Below are 24,388 nucleotides of genomic sequence, written 5' to 3' on the forward strand. Positions count from 1 at the left end.
ACAAATTTTCTGGAATTGTCTGCATAAACAATATATCTATCACATTTTTGTGTTCATCTTTTTTGTGTCATTGTTGTGTGAGCTACTGGACTAACTTGAATTTCCCTGCTAGGGATGAATAAAGTATTATCTATCTATCTATCTATCTATCTATCTATCTATCTATCTATCTATCTATCATTATGAAAATAAAATAAAAAAGCTGTTGAAACATAATCTTTATAAGCTTTACAAAATATTTATTGAATAAGTTTCTCTCTCTCTCTTTGTCTTGTTGTCACCCTTAAACCTACTGTCCAAACTGTGGTACATGCCACAACAAAACAAAATGTAACAACTGCAGGGATTCAGAAAATATATAATTTACCAAGGAATACCCAAACCTTTGTACAAGGTAAATTTTCTCTTTTCCAAAAGTTCAAAAACCCAAAACAGGTGAACAGCACAATTACACTTGTGGCTGGATGAATAATTCCACTCTATTCTTGAGTAATCAGTAATAATAAATGCAACCTCAAATCAAAAATGAAAAAACTAAACATCTTGCAGGCTGTATTACAAATCAACATTGGAGTTGGGTTTCATGTTGGAGTAATTTAATGATTGTTAATGGTAGAAACCCGTTTGTTTTGCACAGCTGAAGTAAACCATGGACATTCCTCTGAAGAAAACAAAAATCCAGCACAAGCACAGTAAGCTAGCTGTATTTACACAAACAACATTTATTTGGCCGCATGGTCGACATATTCACATAGATTCTGTTTGACTTGCAAATGGAAACCAAGTTCCCACTTCTGTTAGTCACTGTGGAAAATACAGTTCCCATATTTACAGAAACGTTTCGACTGAAGTGCTGTTTAGTGTAGCTTTTTACAGTAAGACTTACAAACAAATGTCCTAGTGAGCCTTACAGTCAAAATGTTAAGTCGACAGTGAAAACAAAACAAAATCAGTTCAATTGGAAAAAAAGCTAAATCGAAGCTAGATGCTCAAGCAAAGTGTTGAACTGGGGTAAAAGATTCTTTATTACAGTGCATCAAGATGCAGAGGTTTAAGAACACACCATCATCGTGGCCATATATAAAAAAAACTATACCTGTAAAAATTATTCCTCAGATGTGTGAAGCAGAGAGATCAATGGTTATGTTACTGTAAGATTAACGATGTGTTTTAAGACTACTATTCCTGTTCTTCATAGCGCAACACATCGCTGTGGACTTCTAACTATACGCTGGTCACTGGCGCTCTTCGTCGGCGGTCGTCTGAGGCTCCGTCACAGGAAGCTCCAGCTTCTCACACACCGTCAGCTTCAGGGTTAAGTGCTGGGCGATTTCATTAGGATCGGTGTAGAGCGCAGCGGGGACGTTCTAGAGGAGAGAATAACATCGGTGTTAACTCATCTTCAAGACTTTATATTCATATTCTGTTAATGAATTGAAAGACTTACATGAAATCTGATGATGAGTGAAAGGGATAGTTCAACATTTTGGCAAATTGGCCCATTGCCATAATCCCTATAGTAGTAGTAGTAGTAGTAGGTTTGTTACCTTTTAATTGTCGGTGCAAGCTATTTTTAGAACGGCGGAGCAGAGCTGTGAGCTGCTCAGTTTTTCAGCAAGCTGTCTCTGCATTTGCCTCAAAAACAACTCCCTCTCCCAACGTTACGTTATTATCTCATAGCGTGGTGAATGTGCAGGTCACAACTTGTCCACCAGAGCGTTGTGGAGTTGTTGGATTGTGTATTTGATGAGTTTGATGAGGGAAACCAAGAAATCCCATTAGCCTCCGTAGCGTAGCTCTGAGCAGCTCACGGCTCTGCTCTGCCGTTCTAAAAATAGCTTGCACCGACAATTAAAGGTAACAAACCTACTCCGAAAACTATTATGGAAATGGGCCAATTTGCCAAAATGTTGAACTATCCCTTTAACATTTCATTAATAATTATTGTCAAAATCAAACAAAATGACAGCTTCTATTTTAAATATGTGGTGAGACTTAATATGTGTATGCAAATGCTGTACCATAGGTAAAATGTATGCTAATTAATTTCTATGTTAATAGGCAGTGCTGCTTATTCCTTCAACAAAAAACTTCATGACCATTTTATTACGTTTACTTGTAAAATACAGCATAAAACCACCCAGAACAACAATTAAACAATACATTTGTTACAGTGGATTGACACTGACAAAAAATTTGTATGAGATGTACAATCCTGAGGGATCGAGAGATTGTTTATTTGTTATTGAGATATATATACTGTATATATAGGCTTTTTTTTCTTATAAAAAAGGGAAATGACATGCAGCTCAGGGCTGCTGTAGCCTCTGTATACAGGAAACCTGTTCAACCCAGTGAGCTATATCTATATGACAGCCCATTATCATGTCTATATATTTATTCTTTACTGAGATTAAAGTTTGCACTAAAGCGCTGTTGGACTGTGCTGCGCTGCATTACAGTGCCAGGTGGTTGTAATGTTTTTCCCAGCCCATTATTGTTAATGGGAAATTTGGGAGAAGGCTGAGTTGAGCTGAACGCAATCATTTTATCTGTGAGCAGCTGGCAAGATGTTACACTCAGAGTTCCAGCTAACTCCCTTCAAGAGCCCAATATCTGAGCAGAGAGCCAATCTGTCCTACAGCACATCTGCAATTAGAGATTCTGCATCTGTGTGACCAAGCAACCAACTGTAAAAATATAAATGGTTGACAAAGGAAGAAGTTGAGGGATTAGTGGAGGAAACCGGGTGGCAATTCCATGAGGAATCGCTGAATGGTGTGAGGAATATGAAACGCTGCTGAGTCAGTCGCAACAACCGGGCCAACACCATCTCCACTAATGGAGAACATGGCGTGCAGTTTGAGCTCCATTGCTTCATTCACTTAAGATTATTTCACAACAACGCTCTGCAGTTGTGCCTCGCAGCTCGTTATCAGTTACACAACTCACCTTCAGATCTGCTATTTTACTTTCCCTCGTGCTGAACTCCCGCAGCATGTAATCCCTTCCAGCCTGGAAATCAGAGATAGGATCATATTCTTCATTACTCAATTCACAGTGTGATACAACTTCTGTCACATTCAAACTCTATTAAGTCATTGGCTGGGAGGAACCGACTTGCCTCATGATACAGTCGTGTGTCATTTATTCTGATCAGCACGCCGTCCACTCGTAGGAAGAAGCGCAGCAGCACGAAGAAGCTGGTAGGCATCACCCTCTGCATCGTCCACAGGACACACGGTTAAAACATCACATCATTGTCATGGTTACGGAGATGTCAAACATTTTGAAATCAGTTAGGATCAATTCATCATCATTTATTTAATTTTCAGACAGAACTAAGGCACCATTGGTTGAGTAATTAGACAGATTTCAGGAGTCAGTGTAAGTGGCTGTGTGACTATAGTTCCTGTAAAGGAGAACACGGCTTTAAAGGATAATTGCAGTTTTTTACAATTTACAATCTGGACCTTATTTCTAGCATAAAATACCATCATTTACTCACCCAGATAAACTTTGGTGTCATTACAAGTCGTTCCAACGAAATTAGCTGCAGCCGAGAGCCGCGTATCCATATGAGGATAGTACACGTGGCAGCGCAATGCAGCCTCTAAATAACATTATCTGCCGCAAAACTTGGCAGGACTCACTAAAGCTCCGGCTAGTTGAGATAAAAATGGACCCGAATGCCGAAGCGGAATGATTATTATCAGAATGAGCCGCGCGGCGCTCAGAGATGACATCATCCAGGTCAGAGGTCAGTAGGTCAACCTACAGACCCCGGATGTTGATAACAGCTAACCCCGGACTCAGAGGGGAATAGCACTAGCCTATCATGACAAAATATTGGTGAAATGAACAAGTTTCCCGGCAGATAATGTGTTATTTAGAGGCTGCATTGTGCTGCCCTGTAGACTCCATTAAATGGATATACGCAGCTCTCGGCTGGATCTAATTTCATCAGAACGACTCATAATGACACCAAAGTTATCTGGGTGAGGAAATGATCGCTAGAAATAAGGTCCAGATTGTAAAAAACAACTTTGGTTCTCTTTTGGATCGATAGCACTCACAATTTTGACGCTAATCATTGAGACTCCGTGGTCGTGCAGCTCGTCCTCAAACAGCAGCACGTCGTCAAAGAACATGATCTGTTCCCGAGCCTTCAGCTTCTCCATGTCGATCCGTTCTGTCGTCTCCGTCGCCTTCAGACAACAACAGGTCGACATATGTAATAATAATATAAAACAACAGACATAACAGAAGCCGTTGATAATGGTGGTGCTGCTGCTCCATTGACCCACCTGTATCTGCCCACCTTCTCCGATCATGGTGCCTCTGTAGTCTGTGGTGTACGTCCAGTCGTAAGGTCTCACCACCTCCTTGGAGTGCTCCGAATCCGCTCTGAGGGGCGAGATCACACAGATTCATGTTAACCCTTAGAGGTCTGAGGCCTGTTTTGGTTTTGGTGGGCAATTAATTAACTGTAAAGATTCCTAAATACCGTTACTTTCACAAAATTTTATGTTGGAACCGTATCGGCAGATGTGCGCAAAACTAAAGGTAAATGCACAGATACTGGTCCATTTATCTAACATAACATTGAATTGGTAGGAATTTAAATGTTAGTGTGTCATTAAAAAAAAAAAAGCAAAACAAAACATAAAACGATTAAAATAAACGCAAACATTTGGTATAGATGACAATTTATGACCTGAATATTTCAAACACTTCCCCTGGGGGTTAATAATTGGTCATATATTAATAGATACTTGAAATATTTTGTGTAAACAATGAGTAATGTAATAATTATATTGACTATATTTGATTTTACACATTCATAGTGTTGTGAAATTAATTAATGCATAATAATCGTGATAATCATAATACCGTGATTATTTCTCTGGCAATAATCGTACCAAGAAAATTTATAATCGTGACATCCCTACTTTTGATTTTACCTTTATATACCACATAGAAAAAATATTCACTATACCCATGTTTGGTATCCTTTTTTTCCCAGCAAAACTTTTTTCACTTCAACCTACTTTATTTACATATTGGCCCAAAAAGAATACAGTATCAGCCGATTCAACCATTTTTTCTGTTTTGTAAAATGACAAATACACAGAGAGGAGAAAATCAAACGCCTGCCCATCTCACCCCACTTTTATGCTTTTAACTATTTTTGTAACAACACTATCATATCTCTGGTTTTACACGGTGTTTCAACGTCAAACAAAAGCTGGGAGAGAGTTTCAAATCTGCACTTTAGAAGTTGACAGCAGCTATCCAGGTAAATACAGAGTCTGCTTGCTGAAAAACTGTCCCTGAAGGCAACACGCATCAGTGATTTTGCATGAATTTCCCTCTAAAACAACTCTGTCTGGTAACGTTGTGTTATTATCTCATAGCGTGGTGAATGTGCAGGTCACAACTTGTCCACCAGAGCGTTTTGGAGTTGTTGGATTGTGTATTTGATGAGTTTGATGAGGGAAACCAAGAAATCCCATGAGCCTCCGTAGCGTAGCTCTGAGCAGCTCACGGCTCTGCTCCGCCATTCTAAAGATAGCTTGCACCGACAAATAAAGGTAACGAACCTACTGCTATGACTATAGGGATTATGGCAATGGGCCAATTTGCCAAAATGTTGAACTATCCCTTTAACAAGAGGTGCACGCTGTGGCCTTGAGGATCGTTTACAGTCAATAAAATTGCCTTGATGGATATTAATGTGTCTGTTTCCCTGCTAAAGTCCTGCTGCCCAAATCATGTAACCTTGCCAAGCAGCCAAATTTAATGTGATTGCCCCTTTGCCCCTGAGTCTACAGCAGAGATACTGATGGACAGGTACTTATTCTTCTTCAGAGAGGCTGTTATTCATTCTGTTGAAGGGGCACAACAGAGAAATGTCCATCTGAGCATCAGTTTTCTATTTGTGTGTTTCTTTATATTGGTATTTAGTTATTGTTTTCCACATATCAACTGTAACTCCGACATCTCTGTCCATCTTGCCTGCTCTCCTGCCATTCCTGAGCACAGGCCACCTTGACAGCATCCTCCATGTTGTTCACTCTCTTCAGGGCGTCGATGGCGTTGAATTCGATGCCGTAGCCGTCTGTGTGTTGGATGCGCAGGACGTTGTCCCCGAACAGCATCTCTGGAAGGGACGGCATGTTCATCTCTTCTGCTAATCTGGAAAGACGAACAGCAAACAGATCAAAACCGTTACACACAAACACAACTGTACAGTATGTCCACACTTCATTCAGCGCAAATTCATTCAATCAGTATTATTCACTCCAGACTTTAAAATGACAATGTAGTTGTTGTGTCACAGGATCCATTTGTATCATGTGATAGATCTGAGCTCCAGCTCCGTCATGGTGTCTTTCATGGTTTCAAACCACATTTTAGAAAAGCAAAGCATTTGTTCTTCAGCTTCTAATTTAACTCTTGAGGTGTAATTTTTTTTTTTAATTTTGTATTTAAAGTATTAAAGCCACAGCCTCATCCACATTAAAAAATAATAAACTTAAAGGGATACACCAACATTTTTTTTTCGTGTCTTGCCTCACTCCCAAGTCCATGACCAGCAGATAGACACCATCCTTTCGACTGTGCGTGCAGTAACAAGGGAGATAGAGCCGTATCGCCCGTAATTAGCTTAGCTCAAAGAGAGGAGAGAGAACGGCATGAAGGGCTGTGTGTGCAGCCAAGGGATGTGCGGGAATGTGGTGACGTAGGGACGAGGACCAATAGATCCATGACGAGGGCGGGGGCTGCTAACTAACGAAGTTAGCCAAAACGACCGGATCGCTTACTTCTGCTCTTGGGGTCTTGTTCACGAGTGAGGGAAGGATGGAGCGCGAGATTGACAGGCGAATCGGTGCTATTGGTCCGTTGTGGTGAAGTAGGAGCTGAGCCGAAAGGCAAAGCTCTCGATTTACCGGTCGATCTACGTTCCCACCCTCACCTATGGTCATGAACTCTGGGTCATGACCGAAAGAACTGGATCCCAGATACAAGCGGCCGAAATGAGTTTCCTCCGCAGGGTGGCGGGGCGCTCCCTTAGAGATAGGGTGAGGAGCTCCGTCACCCGGGAGGAGCTCGGAGTAGAGCCGCTGCTCCTCCACATCGAGAGGAGCCAGCTGAGGTGGCTCGGGCACCTGTATAGGATGCCCCCTGGACGCCTCCCTCGTGAGGTGTTCCGGGCATGTCCCACCGGGAGGAGGCCCCGAGGAAGACCCAGGACACGCTGGAGTGACTACGTCACTCGGCTGGCCTGGGAACGCCTTGGGGTCCCCCCGGAAGAGCTGGAGGAAGTGTCCAGAGAGAGGGAAGTCTGGGGATCCCTGCTCCGACTGCTGCCCCCGCGACCCAACTCTGGATAATGCGGTGGACAATGGATGGATGGATGGTATTTAGACAAATTAACGTCACACTGCTGATCTAAACGGCTACTTTCTCACCTAAAAATGTTTGAAATGTTGATAAAGTGATATATTTACAGAGTTTAGAGCTAAAATGAAATCAGCTTCTGACTGCTGATTTCGGCTCAGGTAGGAGGCAGGCTAACACTACCTATACACATCCAGTGTTTGAGGCTGATCACTGCAGCTTTGTTTTATTTGTTTGCTGGTTAACATTTAGGAGCTGCCATGATAACCATTATGTCACACTTGCGGTGGTGACTCACCTACAGAAAAATAAGTAAATGAGTAACTGGCTGGATTTTAAAATGACAGGAAAGGGTGAGGGTCTCAAACACTGCTTGATGATTAGCATCAACATGTATCATTTCTATCTTGTCATCTGTTTTAAATGTGTGTGCAATTCAGTTATATAAACACAAGACCCAAAACAAAATATAAAGACCATATAACGGCCAATTTAGGCTCACTGTAAATAAATCGCTACTTGCATTATGTCTGATAAGTAAAAAGACATTTCACTAAAGGTACTTGAGCCATTTTATTGCCAGTATTGACCACTAGTTTGACAAACACACATCAGTGAAACTCCACTGTTGGCCACACACTAATCCAAGATTAGCTGAGCACTGAGGCGCAGAGTAATGTGTGTTTCATTTGGATGTGACTTCATAGTAAATGCCGTTTCCACCCTGTGACATTATACCTGGAGTTAAACACTAATTAGCACTGGGGGGGACACAGTTTTCCCACATTTCTAACTTGTGTCTTTTGCTATAAAATATTAAAAACAACTGCACTCAGTGTGTCCTCACTTCTTTTACTGACCATGTGTTCTGCTGTGTTTTCTATGGATCATAATTACATGTGTTTATGTGCCAGATGCTTTTTTCCAAAGTGCAACACAACACCTAGATAAACATGGTGCAGTATGGTGTAATATTGGATGCCCTCAATTCTTATTTTCTGATATTATGTTTTTAATATACTTATGCGTGCGTGTGTGAATGTGAGTATTGTTTTAAAATTTAGAGGCTGCTCAAGTAAATTTCATTGTGTTTCTTTATGTCTTTGTCCTTTTCTTAATCCCAGGCTCTAGCCTTTTTAAAGTGTTTTTCGTTGTGTCTTGTATGTCCTTGTGTGTTTTTTTGTTTTTCCACCTGACCTGGAACAACCATACAAAAATTCCTATGTGTGTATGCACAAATGGCAAATAAAGATTTTGACTTTGACTTTGTGTACTGCACAACAATAATAAAGTATTATCTATCTAACTAGATCTATTCAATAAAGCACAGTATATAAGTGAGTTTAGAAATAAGATTACAGCAAAAACATTGATCCACCAGAAAGTGACAATATCTAAACGTGTTATAAGAAAAAGCTGAATCCACCAGAAAGAGCTGAACAGGTAAAGGTTTTAGACAAGTTACACATGTTAGAATAAAAGGAGCCTCTCACCGTTCGATGTCTTTGGATTTCATGATGTGGTTTTTGGCAGCAGTCACCTTCCATGGCCCAAAGGTGAAGTCCTGCTTGCTGCTCTTGAAACCGTGGGACATCATTGTGGACAGGGAGGCCAACATTTGCTACAAGAAGAAATACAAGTAGTCAATATCATTTTACATTTAACTATGTGAAGTGTGAAGTTTTTTATACAGTATATTGAGCTGTAGTAGCTATTAGAGGATAAGGCGTTGCAACTCATGTCTACTAACAAACATTACGCTTGAAAAACTACAATCAGTGAGGAAAGGAGGATGGAAATAGTTCAAATAGAAAATAAAAAAGCATTAGCATCATTAAACACATTAACATTTGACAGCCTGCCCAACCTAACTCTCTCCTGTCATCAACAGTAGCAGTAAATCTAGTCTTAGCAGCAAACACCTCATATTTAGTGGAGAACATAATGCATATAATGGTCATTTTAACTACTTCACTTTGTTAACATTTCATTAATAATGTTAACAACATTAAAAACCCAGTATGTATCATTTATATGATTTAAACTTAAGTCAAAAGTTTCACAGCTAGGGATAGGGAGTCGTTGGGTTTGCTGGTTATTCATCCACCACTGCACATAATCAAACAGTATTTTAGGATTTACACTGATGAACCGCAGATTGCAGAATAAATTAAAGCATAAATCAAAGTGTTTTCCTCACTAATGTCCTGCAGTCGTTCAGCTGTGTCAAGGTTTCCACATGTAGCAGACTGAACTGTGTGTGTATCTCTCTATCTAGTTTGTATCATGTAAATCCACTACATGAAATTAAAAAAATAGAAAGTGTGTCGGCTGTGACCGCTCCTCCTCAGCAGCTGCTCGACGACCTGCAGCAGCGGAGCAGGAAGAGACGGAGCAACAGCAGCAGCAGCTCAGCTCAGAGATTATCACCTTGTGTTATTATGAGCAGCAGCAGAAATAAAAACCCCGTTTACCTCAGTGTTGTTGACAACAGTCTCATACATCCATGGTCATGGCGGGTACCTGGGTGCGCCTGTGAAAACGGTCCGGTGGTGCGTTCACTACACTACTCCCTCGCTTGTAGTTCCGCTTCCTTTGTCTTTCTCATAGGTATTTCTATCTGCTACAGAGCTGCGTTTAAAAATGTTTATTCAATTTTATATTTAATTTATTTTTTGACTATTTATTTTGAGATGTTTATTTTAATTTTATTTCAACTGCTCTAAATGTATTCTATTGAAGCACTAATGTGTATGTTCCTATTGTGAGTTAACTTGCACTAATGTTGAATGAATGTTCATCTGGCATTCCCTTGAAACTTATGCTACTATGCACTATGAAAAATGCCAGTATTGTTTATTTTTGTACTTTTTCAATAAAAAAAGCGTTTAAAAAGAGGAAGTCTTTCAAAAATTATACACAAAATAAAAAACATTAGAAAGATTTAAACTTGATATTGAATACTCTTGTGATTTCTGTGGCTTGTATGATGAATCTATTGCATATTTATTTTTTCACTGTTTATAGCCTATTGTCAAATGTTTTGGTTGAATGTACAACATTTTATTGAGAAGAAAACTGGATATTCAGTAGGCTACATACAAAAGGACATTTTTCTTTACTTTGAAAACAACTTTTTACTTTTTGTACAACTTGTTCTATTTTTAGCAAAGTCCTTCTATTATTCAATATCTCTGTTTTTAGGTAAATTTTATATCCACAAAAAGAAATGGACTGGCAGCAAACCAAATTTTACACTTTTTTTGAAGGAACTTTATCAATACAGCACTGACATATTGTGTCAGTGCTTCTAGTTTCAGACTAGAAATGCCAAAGGCTTTAAAAACAAACTTTATTTTGGATTTTTAAAAAATGTAATTAATATGTTTTTTGTTTTTTTTTACATTGATGCATTTTTTTTATATATAGTATATGATACTCCCTACTCTTTGTATATTACTATTATATTTTTTTCTTCCCCTGGCTCAACAGTATTGTTATGTATATAATTGTTGAACCCTTTCATGCAAAAAAAAAAGTTTAAAAAGAGGAAGTCTACACACAATCCAACATGAAGTGCATTTTTTTTATTACACAAAGTGAATTATATCCAATTGTATCCAACTTGCCTTTTTTTTTGAGACAAAATGAAAGATTATTCCACAAGGATTTGGAGATAATGTGAAGCTATTTATCAGGGCCAGACCATGGCATAAGCAAACTGGGCCCCATGACCATTAGGGCAGGGGTTCTCAACTAGTCTCACTCTGGGCTCCACATTTTCCCATGGTCATTAAGTCGCGACCCACTTTTATAGAATTCAAACCAAGATTTTTTTTTAAGCCTTTAAAAACTTTTGCTCTTTATTGAGCAGACTGCATTTCAGAGCACATGACTGAAACTGAGGAGGACCATGACAACTGCATGTACGGAAGTGAATAAAATAATATCAAACTGCACAAAATGGAAACCAACAAAACGATATATTTGACTTCTAATGCATCTCTGCATTCAGAGCATGTTCACTAAAGTGAATAAATATCAAATTGCACAAAATAAAGATCCACAAACCAAAACAAGATTCACTGCATTCAGGCCACATTAATAAGAAACTGATATCTTTGCATTCAGAGCAAATAATAAGAAACTGAGGAGGACCATTACAACTGCATGTGTTCATGTGACGCGTGCCTTTCAATATTAGTTATTTTTCAAAATAAAAGACATGTCCAACATCAGATGTGCATTAAATATTATTTACTTTGACCAGCTGTCCGCGACCCATCCAGAACGGGTCCACGACCCACTTTTGGGTCCTGACCCACCAGTTGAGAACCACTGCATTAGGGGACCCCCAAAGGGCAATTAACTTTTTTAAAGCTGTAGTGTTTAACATGTCGACCCACAGAGAAATTCTGCCTAATTACACAAATCTTTAATTGTTATTGCAGTTTATTTAAAACCAAAAAAGAAAGAGATGATGTGTTTACAGTGAATGCACTGTCTATTGGTTTATTTTCTTGCTTTTAGTGGGCCTACTGTAGGTGACACACAGTATCCCAATATGAAAGAGGGACTATGTAAGCTGCCTGTAGAGTATTGACCCTAGTGGTAATGATTATTGAATAATATCCTAATATTTTGTTTGATGTATTTATTTATTCACTTTTTGGTTTTGAATAACTTACAGTGGGGAAAATTAGTGTTTGAAATGCAGAGACTGCTTGCTTTTGAATTCTCCTGCAGATGGTTGATGAGCTAACAGACAAATGAATTTCCCTTCAGGGATTAATAAAGTACGGTACTGGTTCATATTCGTAATATACAGTAGATTGTTTTTGCCCTTCAACATGTGATGATGCCAAATAAAATCATATTGTAAAATAATTAAATAGCCTTATTATATCAACCATGTGACAACCAGTTGCTTAATAAAAACGTACAACCTACTAATAGGTTGAGCATCACTAATGAATGGGGACCACTGCTATAGATTATAGGAGATAAACTCCTGAAACACTATTTTCTTGAGGTAAGAGACGTGAAGTAAAGGCTGAATGAGTCACAGAAGCTGGTGACATGAGATCAGAGCTCCAGCTTTCACACAACTTTATTCAGGAGGAAAACACAATAAGACCAGGAGATGGATTTGTAAAAAAAAAAATCAACAATTTCTTGAGTCCACACTGCAAAAACTCAAAATCTTTCCAAGAATATTTGTCTTATTTCTTGTCAAAATGTCTCAAACTAATCTCTTTCCATTTAGAATGAGACTCATCGCCTAAAAATTAACTTGTTTTTAGATCATTTTAACTTGTTTTAAACACATTTTTTACTTTAAATTAGTAGAAAAATCTGCCAGTGAAAGCAGGTTTTTTGTGCTTGTAATAAGAAAGAAAAACTTGATCCACTATCAGATTTTTCTACTTATTTCAAGTGAAAATCTGCTTGAAATAAGTAAAAAGTGTCTTAAAAACAAGCTACTTTTTAATGTGAAGAGTCTTAATTTAAGTAGAATGAGATTTGTTTTGACTTGAAATGACATTTTGACTAGAAAAGAGACAAATATTCTTAGTAAGATGTTGAGTTTTTGCAGTGCAGTGATATTCTGATGTAGCGGTGTGTGCTACAGCTACAACACCTCCAGCAGACTCTCGCTCCACAGAGCCAAGACCAGACTGAGCTTGGCCTCCTGTGTGGGCAGCTGGAGCTGAGCCACGGCCACCTGCTCGGCCTGTCGGAGCTGTCGCAGGGCCTGGAGGTGGGACAGAGGGAACTTCAGCCCCTGCAGAGACAAAAACAAAACAGTAACACACGTTTCTGGGTTTGTAAAACTGGCAACACTCCCAGCAGAACAGACTTTCCATATACAAGGCAAGACATAAATCTGGTTTATGTCTGAGCTGTGCATTGGTCTCATGGTCTCTGGGTTATACAGTCTCTGTTGTGAATTATTCTACTGTATGCCTCATTTCTTCAGTGATGTCATATTTCACGAGGATCATACAATTATTGCATTGAAAATGGTTTTAGAGTCACATAGGCACAAAGGCAGCCAGGGAGGTCTATCAACAAAAAAAAGGTTTTCTTAGAATGAACCTTTTAGTACTAAGATGATTTCTTAAACTCAGTCCACACAGGTACTTGACATCCTGTTAGCAAAACCTTTAAAGGGATAGTTCAACATTTTGGCAAACGGGCCCATTGCCATAATCCTTATAGTTTTAGGAGTAGGTTTGTTACCTTTAATTGTCAGTGCAAGCTATTTTTAGAACGGCGGAGCAGAGCCGTGAGCTGCTCAGAGCTACGCTACGGAGGCTAATGGGATTTCTTGGTTTCCCTCATCAAACACACCGCCGTTCTAAAAATAGCTTGCACCGACAATTAAAGGTAACAAACCTACTGCTACATTGAAAAAAAAAAAAAAATCCATGCATTTACCGGACTACCGAAACCATGGAAACCTAAACATAAAATTCCACCGGAAGAGCAAAACCGGCTTACGTTTTTGATGTTCGGAAAAAGGTGGATAGGGATTATGGCAATTTGGCAAATTTGTCAAAATGTTGAACTATCCTTTTAAAAGGTCTGAAAACACCCTACACCAGTGGACAGCAGCTCACCCTGGAGATCTCTTCTTCCTCCTCCTCATCTTCTTCACAACCTTCACCCATCATGTGGCTCTCCCTCTGGTTCTTAAAAGAGTGTAAGACGAACACAACCAGCTCTGTGGCCTCATCCTGGGACACACACACACACACACACACACACACACACACACACACACACACACACACACACACACACACACACACACACACACACACACACACACACACACACACACACACACACACACACAGAATATCAGATTCAGTTATCGTCCAGGTCCACTCCTACTTAAAATGACAACCTTAAAGGGATACAGTAGTTCAACATTTTGGAAAACTGCCCCGTTGCCATAATCCCTATAGTCATAGCAGTAGGTTCGTTACCTTTAATTGTCGGTGCAAGCTATTTTTAGAACGGCGGATCAGAGCCGTGAGCTGCTCAGAGCTACGCTACGGAGGCTCATGGGATTTCTTGGTTTCCCTCATCAAACTCATCAAATACACAATCCAACAACTCCACAACGCTCTGGTGGACAAGTTGTGACCTGCACATTCACCACGCTATGAGATAATAACAGAACGTTACCACACAGAGTTGTTTTAGAGGGAAATTCATGCAAAACCGTTCCCGTTGGAGGCAGTTTTTCGGCAAGCAGTCTCTGTATTTCCCTCTAAAACAACTCTGTGTGGTAACGTTGTGTTATTATCTCATAGCGTGGTAAATGTGCAGGTCACAACTTGTCCACCAGAGCGTTTTGGAGTTGTTGGATTGTGTATTTGATGAGTTTGATGAGGGAAACCAAGAAATCCCATAATGAGCCTCCGTAGCTTAGCTCTGAGCAGCTCAAGGCTCTGCTCCGCCGTTCTAAAAATAGCTTGCACCGACAATTAAAGGTAACGAACCTACTGCTATGACTATAGGGATTATGGCAATGGGCCAATTTGCCAACATGTTGAACTATCCCTTCTTTAATGGACTTACTGTTCTCTCTTGACTTTGCTCCTCTGTTACCACCATGTGATCTTTGAACCTCAAACGCACTGTATCCTCCAAAGTAGGAATCCTCTCAGCTGTGAGACACAAACACACACGCTTACTGTTCATATGCACAAAATGGCAAAGTAAATTCTATTGATGTGCACAACAATATTCGATCGCATACAAATAACCACAAACACACTCACATGGTGCGAGCGGCTGCTGGCTGTACGGTGGCAGCCTGTTGGTGATGAAGTCTCTCTTCATGTGAGTGGAGCGGACCTCCAGCGTCCCTTTGTCCATTTCATCGGCCAGAGATCTGAGGACGGTGGCCAGCCGCCTGTTGGTGTCTTGACCTTCGCTGCTGCCCTGCACACACAAAGACACACGGGCCGAGGCACTGAGACACAGCCTTAATGTGAGAATGTTTGTTCCTGTGGATGTGAGTAAATGCCTTTGTGTGAATTAGAAGAGGCCTGAGAAGCCTCCATCACTGACAACCAAAGAAATCAAAAGGAAAAATTAATAATTGATAATAATTTCACTTTATACAATATGGCACCTTAAAGGGGAACTATGCAAGTTCGGTCGCTTTTCCACTGTCTTGTAAACCCTCCTCCCGGCCATGTGCATTTGTTTGTTTTCAACAAAGCCGGCGACAAAGCGATCCATGGAGCGGTGGATAACGTTATTTATCATTTACGCGTTATGATGTGTATATTTGTGTAGTCTTATCTCTCATAACCAAGGAGATGGTTGGGAGGCTCTGATCTTACAAGGTTGGTTTTAGGCCAAGAGATGCTACATTACAAGTCATTTATCTAACCATCACAATTACTCCTTAGATGTTTAATTAAGGTAAAAATGTAGCAAAGTTAAGGTAAAAATCTTACATAGTTCCTTTTAAAACATAAAAAAAATCTATTACAGAGTGAAAGCATTAGCCAATTTTAGTTCTGAATTGTGAGTCTGTAGTCCAGCAGTTTTTACCAGTAGGAATCCTCTTGGCATGCCCTCTCTCTGGCTGACTTCAGACCTGCTGCTGTCGTTCAGGAAGCTTGGGAAGACGTCTAACAGCAGATCGCCCCATGACCTGAGGTGACAGTAAGTGTAAGAGTAAGGACTCAGATGTTTTTACACTGTTTTTATAGGTGATAACATTTGTATTATGAAACATGCTTCCACTACAGCATTTTTCTATCGGTGCTTTTTGTTAGCACGCTCACTCCTGCCTCCTGTTATTATGAGCAAGCGCTGTGGAGAAGAGGAGCTCTCTTACATCCGCTGGTAGGTGCTGAGAGTCAAGTGGGTGGAGTGGTCCACTCCTGCTGGAGTGCTGGCTTGATGGATGGTTCCTCTGGGAAAGTACAGAAGATCTCCAGCCTGTGGAGAGAGAGACAGGATGACTCGGTTGTAAAGAAACAAAAAAATTATAGAAACTGGCACTCACTTCTGAAAATGTATACAAAATTCATTGAGAGACGAAATGCGTCGGGCCATATTCTTTGCCCAATAAATTTTGTATAGATTTTCAGACCTGAGTGTTGGTTTCTATCATTTTTTGTAATGCTTTTTTTTTACCTGTTGATATTAATTAAAGCAGAAGTAAGTGATATATTTGTGTTAATATAAGTCTTAAATAGTTATATCTTCCGACAGCAATCACTTACATAGAGTGTTTGGACTGAAACACGGGTCTCTCAGTCCCTCTGCTCTGCTCTGAGCCGAAGAGAAAACATTTATCGTATCCTACAGTTTTTATCCAATGAGGAGAGAGAACGGCATGCAGGGCTGTGTGTGCAGCCAAGGGACGCCGTGAATGTGGTGACGTAGGGACGAGGACTGTTATGGTGCGTTCAAGGCAACTCGTAGACTCCTGTTTTTCCGACCTGTGAAGTCGTACCAGTTCAATCTGGTACGAGTTCACGGGTCGGAAGTTACGAGTGGCCGTTATAGTGACTTTCACCGGTAAAACAGGTCGGAAAAACACGAGTGGGTTGCCTGGAACGCTACAAAGTCGTAAGTTGTGACTTGAAGCTGTAATTTACGGTTTCAAAACCCTGCCTGGAACGCAGCATTAGCCAAAACGACCAGATCGCTTACTTCTGCTTTAATTAAAGGACAATTACCGTTTTTTTTACAATCTGGACCTTATTTCTAGCATAAAATACAGTCATTTCCTCACCCAGATAACTTTGGTGTCAATACAAGTCGTTCCAACGAAATTAGCTGCAGCTGAGAGCCGCGTATATCCGTATAATGTGAGTCTACAGGGCAGCAGAATGCAGCCTCTAAATAACACATTGGGCCCTAATTTCTTGGCGCAACTCAGGGTGGCGCAGCGAGGCGAGCCCTGACGCAGCTGGCGAAGTGGTATTATCGTCCAGTGCAACAAGGTGTGCAGCGGATTCGGTAAATTGGCAGACTGCTGTGCGCTGAGATGGGAGTGGTCGCGCAGCAGGGGGAGGTGTCGACAGATTCGCCGTGGCGCAGTGACAATTTGTTGCCGATAGACCGCGCGGAGAGTGCGCCGAAAGCTCGCCAGCTCCAACCTGGTCTAATCTCAGCGCAAGGCGAAGCGCAGCCAGCGCAGTGGCAATTTGACTGACCAGCGCTCAGTGCAGACACGTCACCAAGACCTCACAGGCAGATTTCCACAGTTCCAGGCACATTTAAATGCAATTAATAATAATAATAATAATAATAATCATCATCACAATAACCCCTATTTATTGTATCTGAATCAGCACATACACCTATATCTATATAGATTGTCCCGTCACACTGATGACCATCAAAGGCTTGCGTAATGGAAACTCAGCCTGACTGAATTAACACAGATGAAACCAGGGAGGGACTGAGACAGCCGTGGATGTCCCAAGAGCAGGTGTTGACACTACACACTGTGCCGTTGCAGATTATCAGCTATTTATTTATTTATTTACTTATTGATTTATTAGGGGCCAGCGCCGCATCGTCACGCGACCATAACAAATAAAACTGAAAACAAATAAACTATCATCTCTCACAGCAAACCACAATCAGGAGGTGCGTGCCTCCGTTACGCACAGCTGTTTGTTTATGTTGTGATCTGTGCACACGTGTTTAAATATAGGTTAGATAGATAGACCTGGATAACATCATAACCTCCTCCCTCCCAGACTACTTTTGCACCATCAGCCCGTGAGGTCTGTTCGCGCGACCGGACACTGCCAGCTTGGACCGGACCAGAACATCAGTTTCCTCCCGTCTCACTTGCTCTGACAGATTGAGAGCTGTTGCCCAGTAAAAAAAAACAAAAAAAAAACACACACACCCCTTTTCCATTCATAAAGACACTCATATTTAGTAACCTATATTTAAACACGTGTGCACAGATCACAACATAAACAAACAGCTGTGCGTAACGGAGGCATCACAGAGCATCTCTCTTTTTCTTTTTTCTTTAGAATTTACCTGAGAGGGGAGATGTGAATATCTGCTCACTATGATGTGGTTTGCTGTGAGAGATGATAGTTTATTTGTTTTCAGTTTTATTTGTTATGGTCGCGTGATGATGCGGCTCAATAAATCAATAAGTAAATACATAAATATAGCAGATAATCGTGTAGTGTCAACACAGCAGTAATCCATCCTCATCTTTCATCTGTGCAGCCTTTGATCTGTCATCAGTGTGACGGGACAATCGATATAGATGTTCTGAATGTCTATGCTGCAATCTGTAGGTGCTGATTCAAATCTTCTCTTCCACGGTGAAATCAAACGTCCGCCTTGCGCGCGCGGCGGATTTAAAGGCGAGGAGAGGAGCTCATTTGATTGGTGAAGATCTGACTCGGCTGTGTCAAACCCACTCCACGCCTTCTCTCCTCCCTCTATGCCATTTGCGCCGGTGGGAGGGAAGTAGGCGGGATGCGCTCCGCTGCGTTTTGAAGGAAAATCGCAATCTGCTCCTGACCACTCCCCGTTGGCGAAGCGAAGGCGAGGCGCAGGCCTGATCCGCTCCGCCTGCACCTAGTTCACGAAATTAGAGCCCATTATCTGCAGAGAAACTCCTTCATTTCACCAATATTTTGTTATGATACGCTAGTGCTATTCCCCTCTGGGTCCGGGGTTAGCTAACCAAATGACACCAAAGTTATCAGGGTGAGTAAATGATCGTATTTTATGCTAGAAATAAGGTCCAGATTGTAAAAAACTACCTTTAAATATTAGTTGTGTGGATGTTTTCCCACATTTTTTCAATTGTAAAGGTAGACAGAGAATTACAGCCAGTTTGGAAATTATCATATGATTTGACATATACTCTGTGATGTTAGATCCACAATGATATGATTAGATTATATGGTTATACTGTTTGGTCTCTTATTGGTCACACATGTTTACATCCGTACAACATGGATGGACGGATGGATTGGATGAGTGCAGCTGGTACCTTTAGTATAATATCGTGGGTTGGGCTGCCGATCCTCTCCTCTGATTCCACACTGTACTCTGTCGCCAGCGGCACCGTGGGGTTGTAGAGAAGCCACCGCTTCTGCCCTTCAAGCTGCAGAATAAAAACCTGCAGACAAAGTCGTTAGAGAATTAGAGAGAACAGATTTATACAACTCTAAGTGTGTAAGCTGACTGTTGTTGAGCGCAGTCACAGTCACACATTCATGTACCTCGACGTCATCGTAGTGAGCTGGAAGGCCCTGGGACTCCTGTGGTGTGATGTAGACGTTAGATCCCACCAAGCCTCCAAAGTAACACTCCAGCTTCTCCTGGATCCTCCACAATTCATCCTGACAACAACATACAGGACAAAACAACAACAACAACACGTCATACACTGCAAAAACTCAAAATCTTTCCAAGAATATTTGTCTTATTTCTTGTCAAAATGTCTCATTTCTAGTCAAAACTAATCTCTTTCCACTTAAAATGAGACTCATCACCTAAAAATTAACTTGTTTTTAGATAATTTTCACTTGTTTCAAACAAAATTTCACTTGAAATAAGTAGAAAAATCTGCCAGTGAAAGCAAGTTTTTTGTGCTTGTAATAAGGAAGAAAAACTTGGTCCACTATCATTTTTTCTACTTATTTCAAGTGAAAATATGCTTGAAATAAGTAAAAAGTGTCTAAAAACAAGCTAGTTTTTATGTGATGAATCTTATTTTAAAGCAGAAGTAAGTGGAATATTTGTGTTAATATAAGTCTTAAATAGTTATATCTTCCGACAGCAAGAGCTGTTTTCTAATTTCTTGAGTAGTTTGTTGTCAGAAAAGAACAAAAATGATGCTTGCACTAAAGAGCCAAAGTAAATATGACCCATGAAACTCTTTTCACTGGTTCATTCACATTTATATGGTGATTGTTTCCTCTTGATGAATCCAAGTCCAGGATGAGTCTGTATGTCTACACTGCAAAAACTCAAAAATCTTTCCAAGAATATTTGTCATATTTCTTGTCAAAATGTCTCATTTCTAGTCAAAACTAAACTCTTTTCACTTAAAATAAGACTCATCACCTAAAAATGAACTTGTTTTTAGATCATTTTCATTTGTTTCAAACACATTTTCACTTGAAATAAGTAGAAAAATCTGCAGTGAAAGCAAGATTTTTGTGCTTGTTGTAATAAGAAAGAAAAACTCGTTCCACTATCAGATTTTTCTACTTATTCCAAGTGAAAATATGCTTGAAAGAAGTAAAAAGTGTCTAAAAACAAGCTACTTTTAATATGATGAGTTTGTTTTGAATAGAAATAAGACAAATATTCTTGGTAGGATTTTGAGTTTTTGCAGAACTGTTTTCTAATTTCTTGAGTAGTTTGTGATTTTACTGTTTCTCTTGAGGGTTTTGAAAAATGATGCTTGCACTAAAGAGCCAAAGTAAATAATATGACCCACGAAACTCTTTTCATTGGTTCATTCGCATTTATATGGAGCTGAGATTGTTTCCTCTTGATGAATCCAAGTCCAGGATGAGTCTGTCTACTTCTATTTCTAGTTCTGAGAGCAGACAGTGTTTGGTGGGTAAGTAGTACGGCTTTGCAGCACTATAATCCAAATTGAAACTGTTTTGTTACTATACAAACAATTAGGTGCAGAGCAGAAATACCCTCTCTCTCACCTTGAACCTCTGTGGCTGGTGGAACTGGATGGTGGCCTTATTCTGGCTGAACAGCTTATTGAGGACGCTGCTCTTCACCGGCCCGTCCTTGTTGAGATTTTTCTTCTTGCCGTTGACGCAGCGGACGACGTTGACGTCCCTGTAGTAGCTCAGACCCTCGGAGCACAGGCCCTGCAGGTCCGACAGCTGGAACAGAGAGCGGTAGTAGGACGCCGTGCCGGGCTCTTCTGACCTCTGGAGGTGCAGAGGCTTCTTCTCCCAGTAGTCGCTGAAGAACTGCTCCGTGCCCATGGGATGGATCAGGCTCTGGAAGAGGCTGTGTGGGCTGCTGAAGCTCAGAGTGCCCGGAGCGTCGCTGGCCTCGGTCCGGCTCTGTTTGGGAGGAGGAGGAGGCAGCTGCTCGTCATCGCTGCTCCGTCTCTTCTCATTCTTCGCTTTGCTTTTCTTTGGCATTTTAATCTAAGGAAAATTAAAGAAAAGAACATTTACCAGAGCACACAACTGAACTACTATATTACCAGTCTTATCATATTCTACCTGTTATATTTGTTGTATGATGTGCTGCAAAAACTCAAAAGCTTATCAAGAATATTTGTCTTATAGTCAAAATGTAATTTCTAGTCAAAACAAATCTCATTATACCTAAAATAAGACTCATCACATAAAAAGTAGTTAGTAGTAGACACTTTTTACTTCTTTCAAACATATTTTCACTGGAAATAAGTAGAAAAATCTGATAGTGGGGCAAGTTTTTCTTTCTTATTACAAGCACAAAAACTTTCACTGGCAGATTTTTCTACTTATTTCAAGTGAAAATTAGTTTGAAACAAGTAAAAAATAATCTAAAAACAAGTTAATTTTTAGGTGATGAGTCTTATTTTACGTGGAAAGAGATATAGAGATTATTATTTGATTAGAAATTAGACATTTTGACAAGAAATAAGACAAATATTCTTGGAAAGGTTTTGAGTTTTTGCAGTGTAGGCTACTTGAATCTTCTTCCATTTTATTGTCTTTAAATCAGGTATCAGGTGCTGTGACATTGTAATATCTATCTATCTATCTATCTATCTATCTATCTATCTATCTATCTATCTATCTATCTATCTATCTATCTATCTACACTGCAAAAACTCAAAATCTTTCCAAGAATAGGTTTTTCTTGTCAAAATGTCTCATTTCTAGTCTAAACTAATCTCTTTCCACTTAAAATAAGACTCACCTAAAAATGAACTTGTTTTTAGAAATGTTTTACTTGTTTCAAACAAATATTCACTTGAAATAAGTAGAAAAATCTGCCAGTGAAAGCAAGTTTTTTTTGTGCTTGTAATAAGAAAGAAAAACTTGCTCCACTATCAGATTTTTATACTTATTTCAAGTGAAAATATGCTTGAAAGAAGTAAAAACTGTCTGAAAACAAGCTACTTTTTAATGTGATGTTTCTTATGAGATTTGTTTTGACTAGAAATGACATTTTGACTAGAAATAAGACAAATATTCTTGGTAATTTCAGTTTTTGCAGTCTATCTATCTATCTATCTATCTATCTATCTATCTATTGCAAATAAAACACATAAGTTTCCTATAGAATCAACTGTAAACAGAAATCAGCAGACAACGTGGAGGATGTTACAGCTTCAGTAACTTCACATGTGGTTTTGCAGCAGCTGTCAAAGTGGACATGTTCACAGTGTACATAGGTTATATGGCTGTTCGCATTAGAAATCATTACAAATGTCTGTTGTTGTGTCTGTGTGGTGGACTGACAGGCAGAGACTGTCTACAACACCTGAGGCTGCAGTAACCTAACTCTGTTCACACGTCACACTCTGCATGCTCAATATATATATATATATATATATATATATCTATGCTGCGTGTTCATGGTAGAAAAATCTGCATCAGTGGAAACAACTAACAACCGTGAGAAAAGAAAAACAAACTCCCTCACCTTCCCATTAAAGTCTGAGCTGCTGAGCCTCTCTGTCCCACGTGAACCGGCGTGTGTTTCCCTGAAATGTGTCCGACAGGAAACTCCGACTGACGCAGAAACTCCAGACAGCAGCGACTCGACGGCGCCACCTGGTGGTAGAAGTCCGACACTGCAGCCTGCAAACAGCAGCACAGCAACACGGGAAGTAGGTGGATTATTACTGTGGTGCCTACCTATATACAGTAAATTGGCTGCATGAAAAGAAGGATAAAAATGCTACGTTAGTAAAATGTTATGTTATGTTATGTTATGTCATGCCAATAACAATGGGAAATAACAAAAAAAAATTGTAACAACCTTTAAGTGACACTTGGCATCTGACATTTACAGCAAATTCTCTAACAAACTCCCAGAACCTCAGAGTTCATGTCAACTACAACAAAATAAATAAAATAAATAAATCCAGCTCCAAATGTTAGTAATTGTACAGATTACAGATTACAGATACTGAGACAAAGAAATACAAAAGAAGACAAATGTTTATTTATGTAGCTATGTATAGATACATACTTTGGCATTTGTATAACAATACATATGACAAAAGTACTATTCATTAGTATGTAATATACTATATTTATAACACTGTTCAGATTTATGTGCTATATGTCACTAATATAAACAGTGGCTATATGTGCAATATAGATTTTAGCAATACATTCAAATAGCTAAATTCATCCCAAAGCCCACTTTCATATGTTAATATTGTTTAGATACACGTACTACATATAAAAGACAGAAAAGAAAAACAAGATTCAACATGCATGATTTACAGGTTTGTTTGTTTTTAAAGCACATATAGTTTTGACATTTATGATGGCAAGTTATAATGGCATGCAAAATGTATTATAGCTATAGATATTTTCCACACATTTCACAGTAGGTAGATGTGTTTTTTCTTTTTTTTTTAAAGGAAATCACATGGTTTTTAATTTTAAAACAAAAATGAATGCAAAAAAATGTTTGGTATTAATCTTTGCAGATCCATTTCTTCATTTCTCATTTGGCAAAGACAGTGGAACGGTGTGAAGTGTGAAAAAAATCTAAATAAACGCCAGGTGCTTAATTACACCAGCTGGTAACACATGGCAACAGATGACCATCCATCCACCTTAAATGTCAAATGTCATTTCACTGTGAATTCATGAAAAGTTCTCATTTATACACCGTTCCTGGTTTGTTGCCTATATATCAGTGCTACCTGTGTTAATTAAACTGGTTTGACATGTCTAATGTTTAGACTGTCGTCCTCCTCCTTCCACTCCCTGCAAGTTCAGACTCCAGAAGTCCC

The 24,388-nt window shown here is 39.7% G+C and overlaps 2 protein-coding genes across 2 annotated transcripts; both read right to left on the reverse strand.

Moving 5' to 3' along the window:
• Window positions 1-591: 591 nt before the first annotated feature.
• Window positions 592-10,009, reverse strand: tiprl (TIP41, TOR signaling pathway regulator-like). The gene is made up of 8 exons (XM_083986230.1): window positions 9,879-10,009; window positions 8,898-9,025; window positions 6,019-6,198; window positions 4,308-4,407; window positions 4,077-4,208; window positions 3,125-3,220; window positions 2,953-3,015; window positions 592-1,367 (listed from the first exon to the last, which is right to left on the reverse strand). Exons 1-8 carry the CDS (start codon window positions 9,906-9,908, stop codon window positions 1,236-1,238), a joined length of 861 nt encoding a protein of 286 aa, XP_083842356.1. The 5' UTR covers window positions 9,909-10,009; the 3' UTR covers window positions 592-1,235.
• A 2,377-nt stretch (window positions 10,010-12,386) lies between these two features.
• Window positions 12,387-23,101, reverse strand: riox2 (ribosomal oxygenase 2). The gene is made up of 10 exons (XM_083986451.1): window positions 23,059-23,101; window positions 21,108-21,566; window positions 19,659-19,778; window positions 19,427-19,555; window positions 16,274-16,377; window positions 15,985-16,087; window positions 15,201-15,363; window positions 14,998-15,086; window positions 14,028-14,144; window positions 12,387-13,189 (listed from the first exon to the last, which is right to left on the reverse strand). The coding sequence occupies exons 2-10, from the start codon at window positions 21,558-21,560 to the stop codon at window positions 13,037-13,039; spliced, it is 1,431 nt and encodes a 476-aa protein (XP_083842577.1). The 5' UTR covers window positions 21,561-21,566; window positions 23,059-23,101; the 3' UTR covers window positions 12,387-13,036.
• Window positions 23,102-24,388: the final 1,287 nt, after the last annotated feature.

This window comes from Trachurus trachurus (assembly GCF_905171665.1).
Source record: "Trachurus trachurus genome assembly, chromosome: 14".
Classification (NCBI taxonomy): Eukaryota; Metazoa; Chordata; class Actinopteri; order Carangiformes; family Carangidae; genus Trachurus; species Trachurus trachurus.

Excerpts from the sequence above, each read along its gene's own strand:
- tiprl (XM_083986230.1), bottom strand. The coding sequence starts at position 9,908 with ATGTATGAGACTGTTGTCAACAACACTGAG. Across the intron at positions 4,408-6,018 it reads CAGGAATGGCAGGAGAGCAG|AGCGGATTCGGAGCACTCCA; the intron begins GCAAGATGGACA and ends CTCGCCCCTCAG. Across the intron at positions 3,016-3,124 it reads ACACACGACTGTATCATGAG|GCTGGAAGGGATTACATGCT; the intron begins GCAAGTCGGTTC and ends TCTGATTTCCAG.
- riox2 (XM_083986451.1), bottom strand. The coding sequence starts at position 21,560 with ATGCCAAAGAAAAGCAAAGCGAAGAATGAGAAGAGACGGAGCAGCGAT. Across the intron at positions 19,779-21,107 it reads ACCAGCCACAGAGGTTCAAG|GATGAATTGTGGAGGATCCA; the intron begins GTGAGAGAGAGG and ends TGTTGTTGTCAG. Across the intron at positions 16,378-19,426 it reads CCCACGATATTATACTAAAG|GCTGGAGATCTTCTGTACTT; the intron begins GTACCAGCTGCA and ends CTCTCTCCACAG.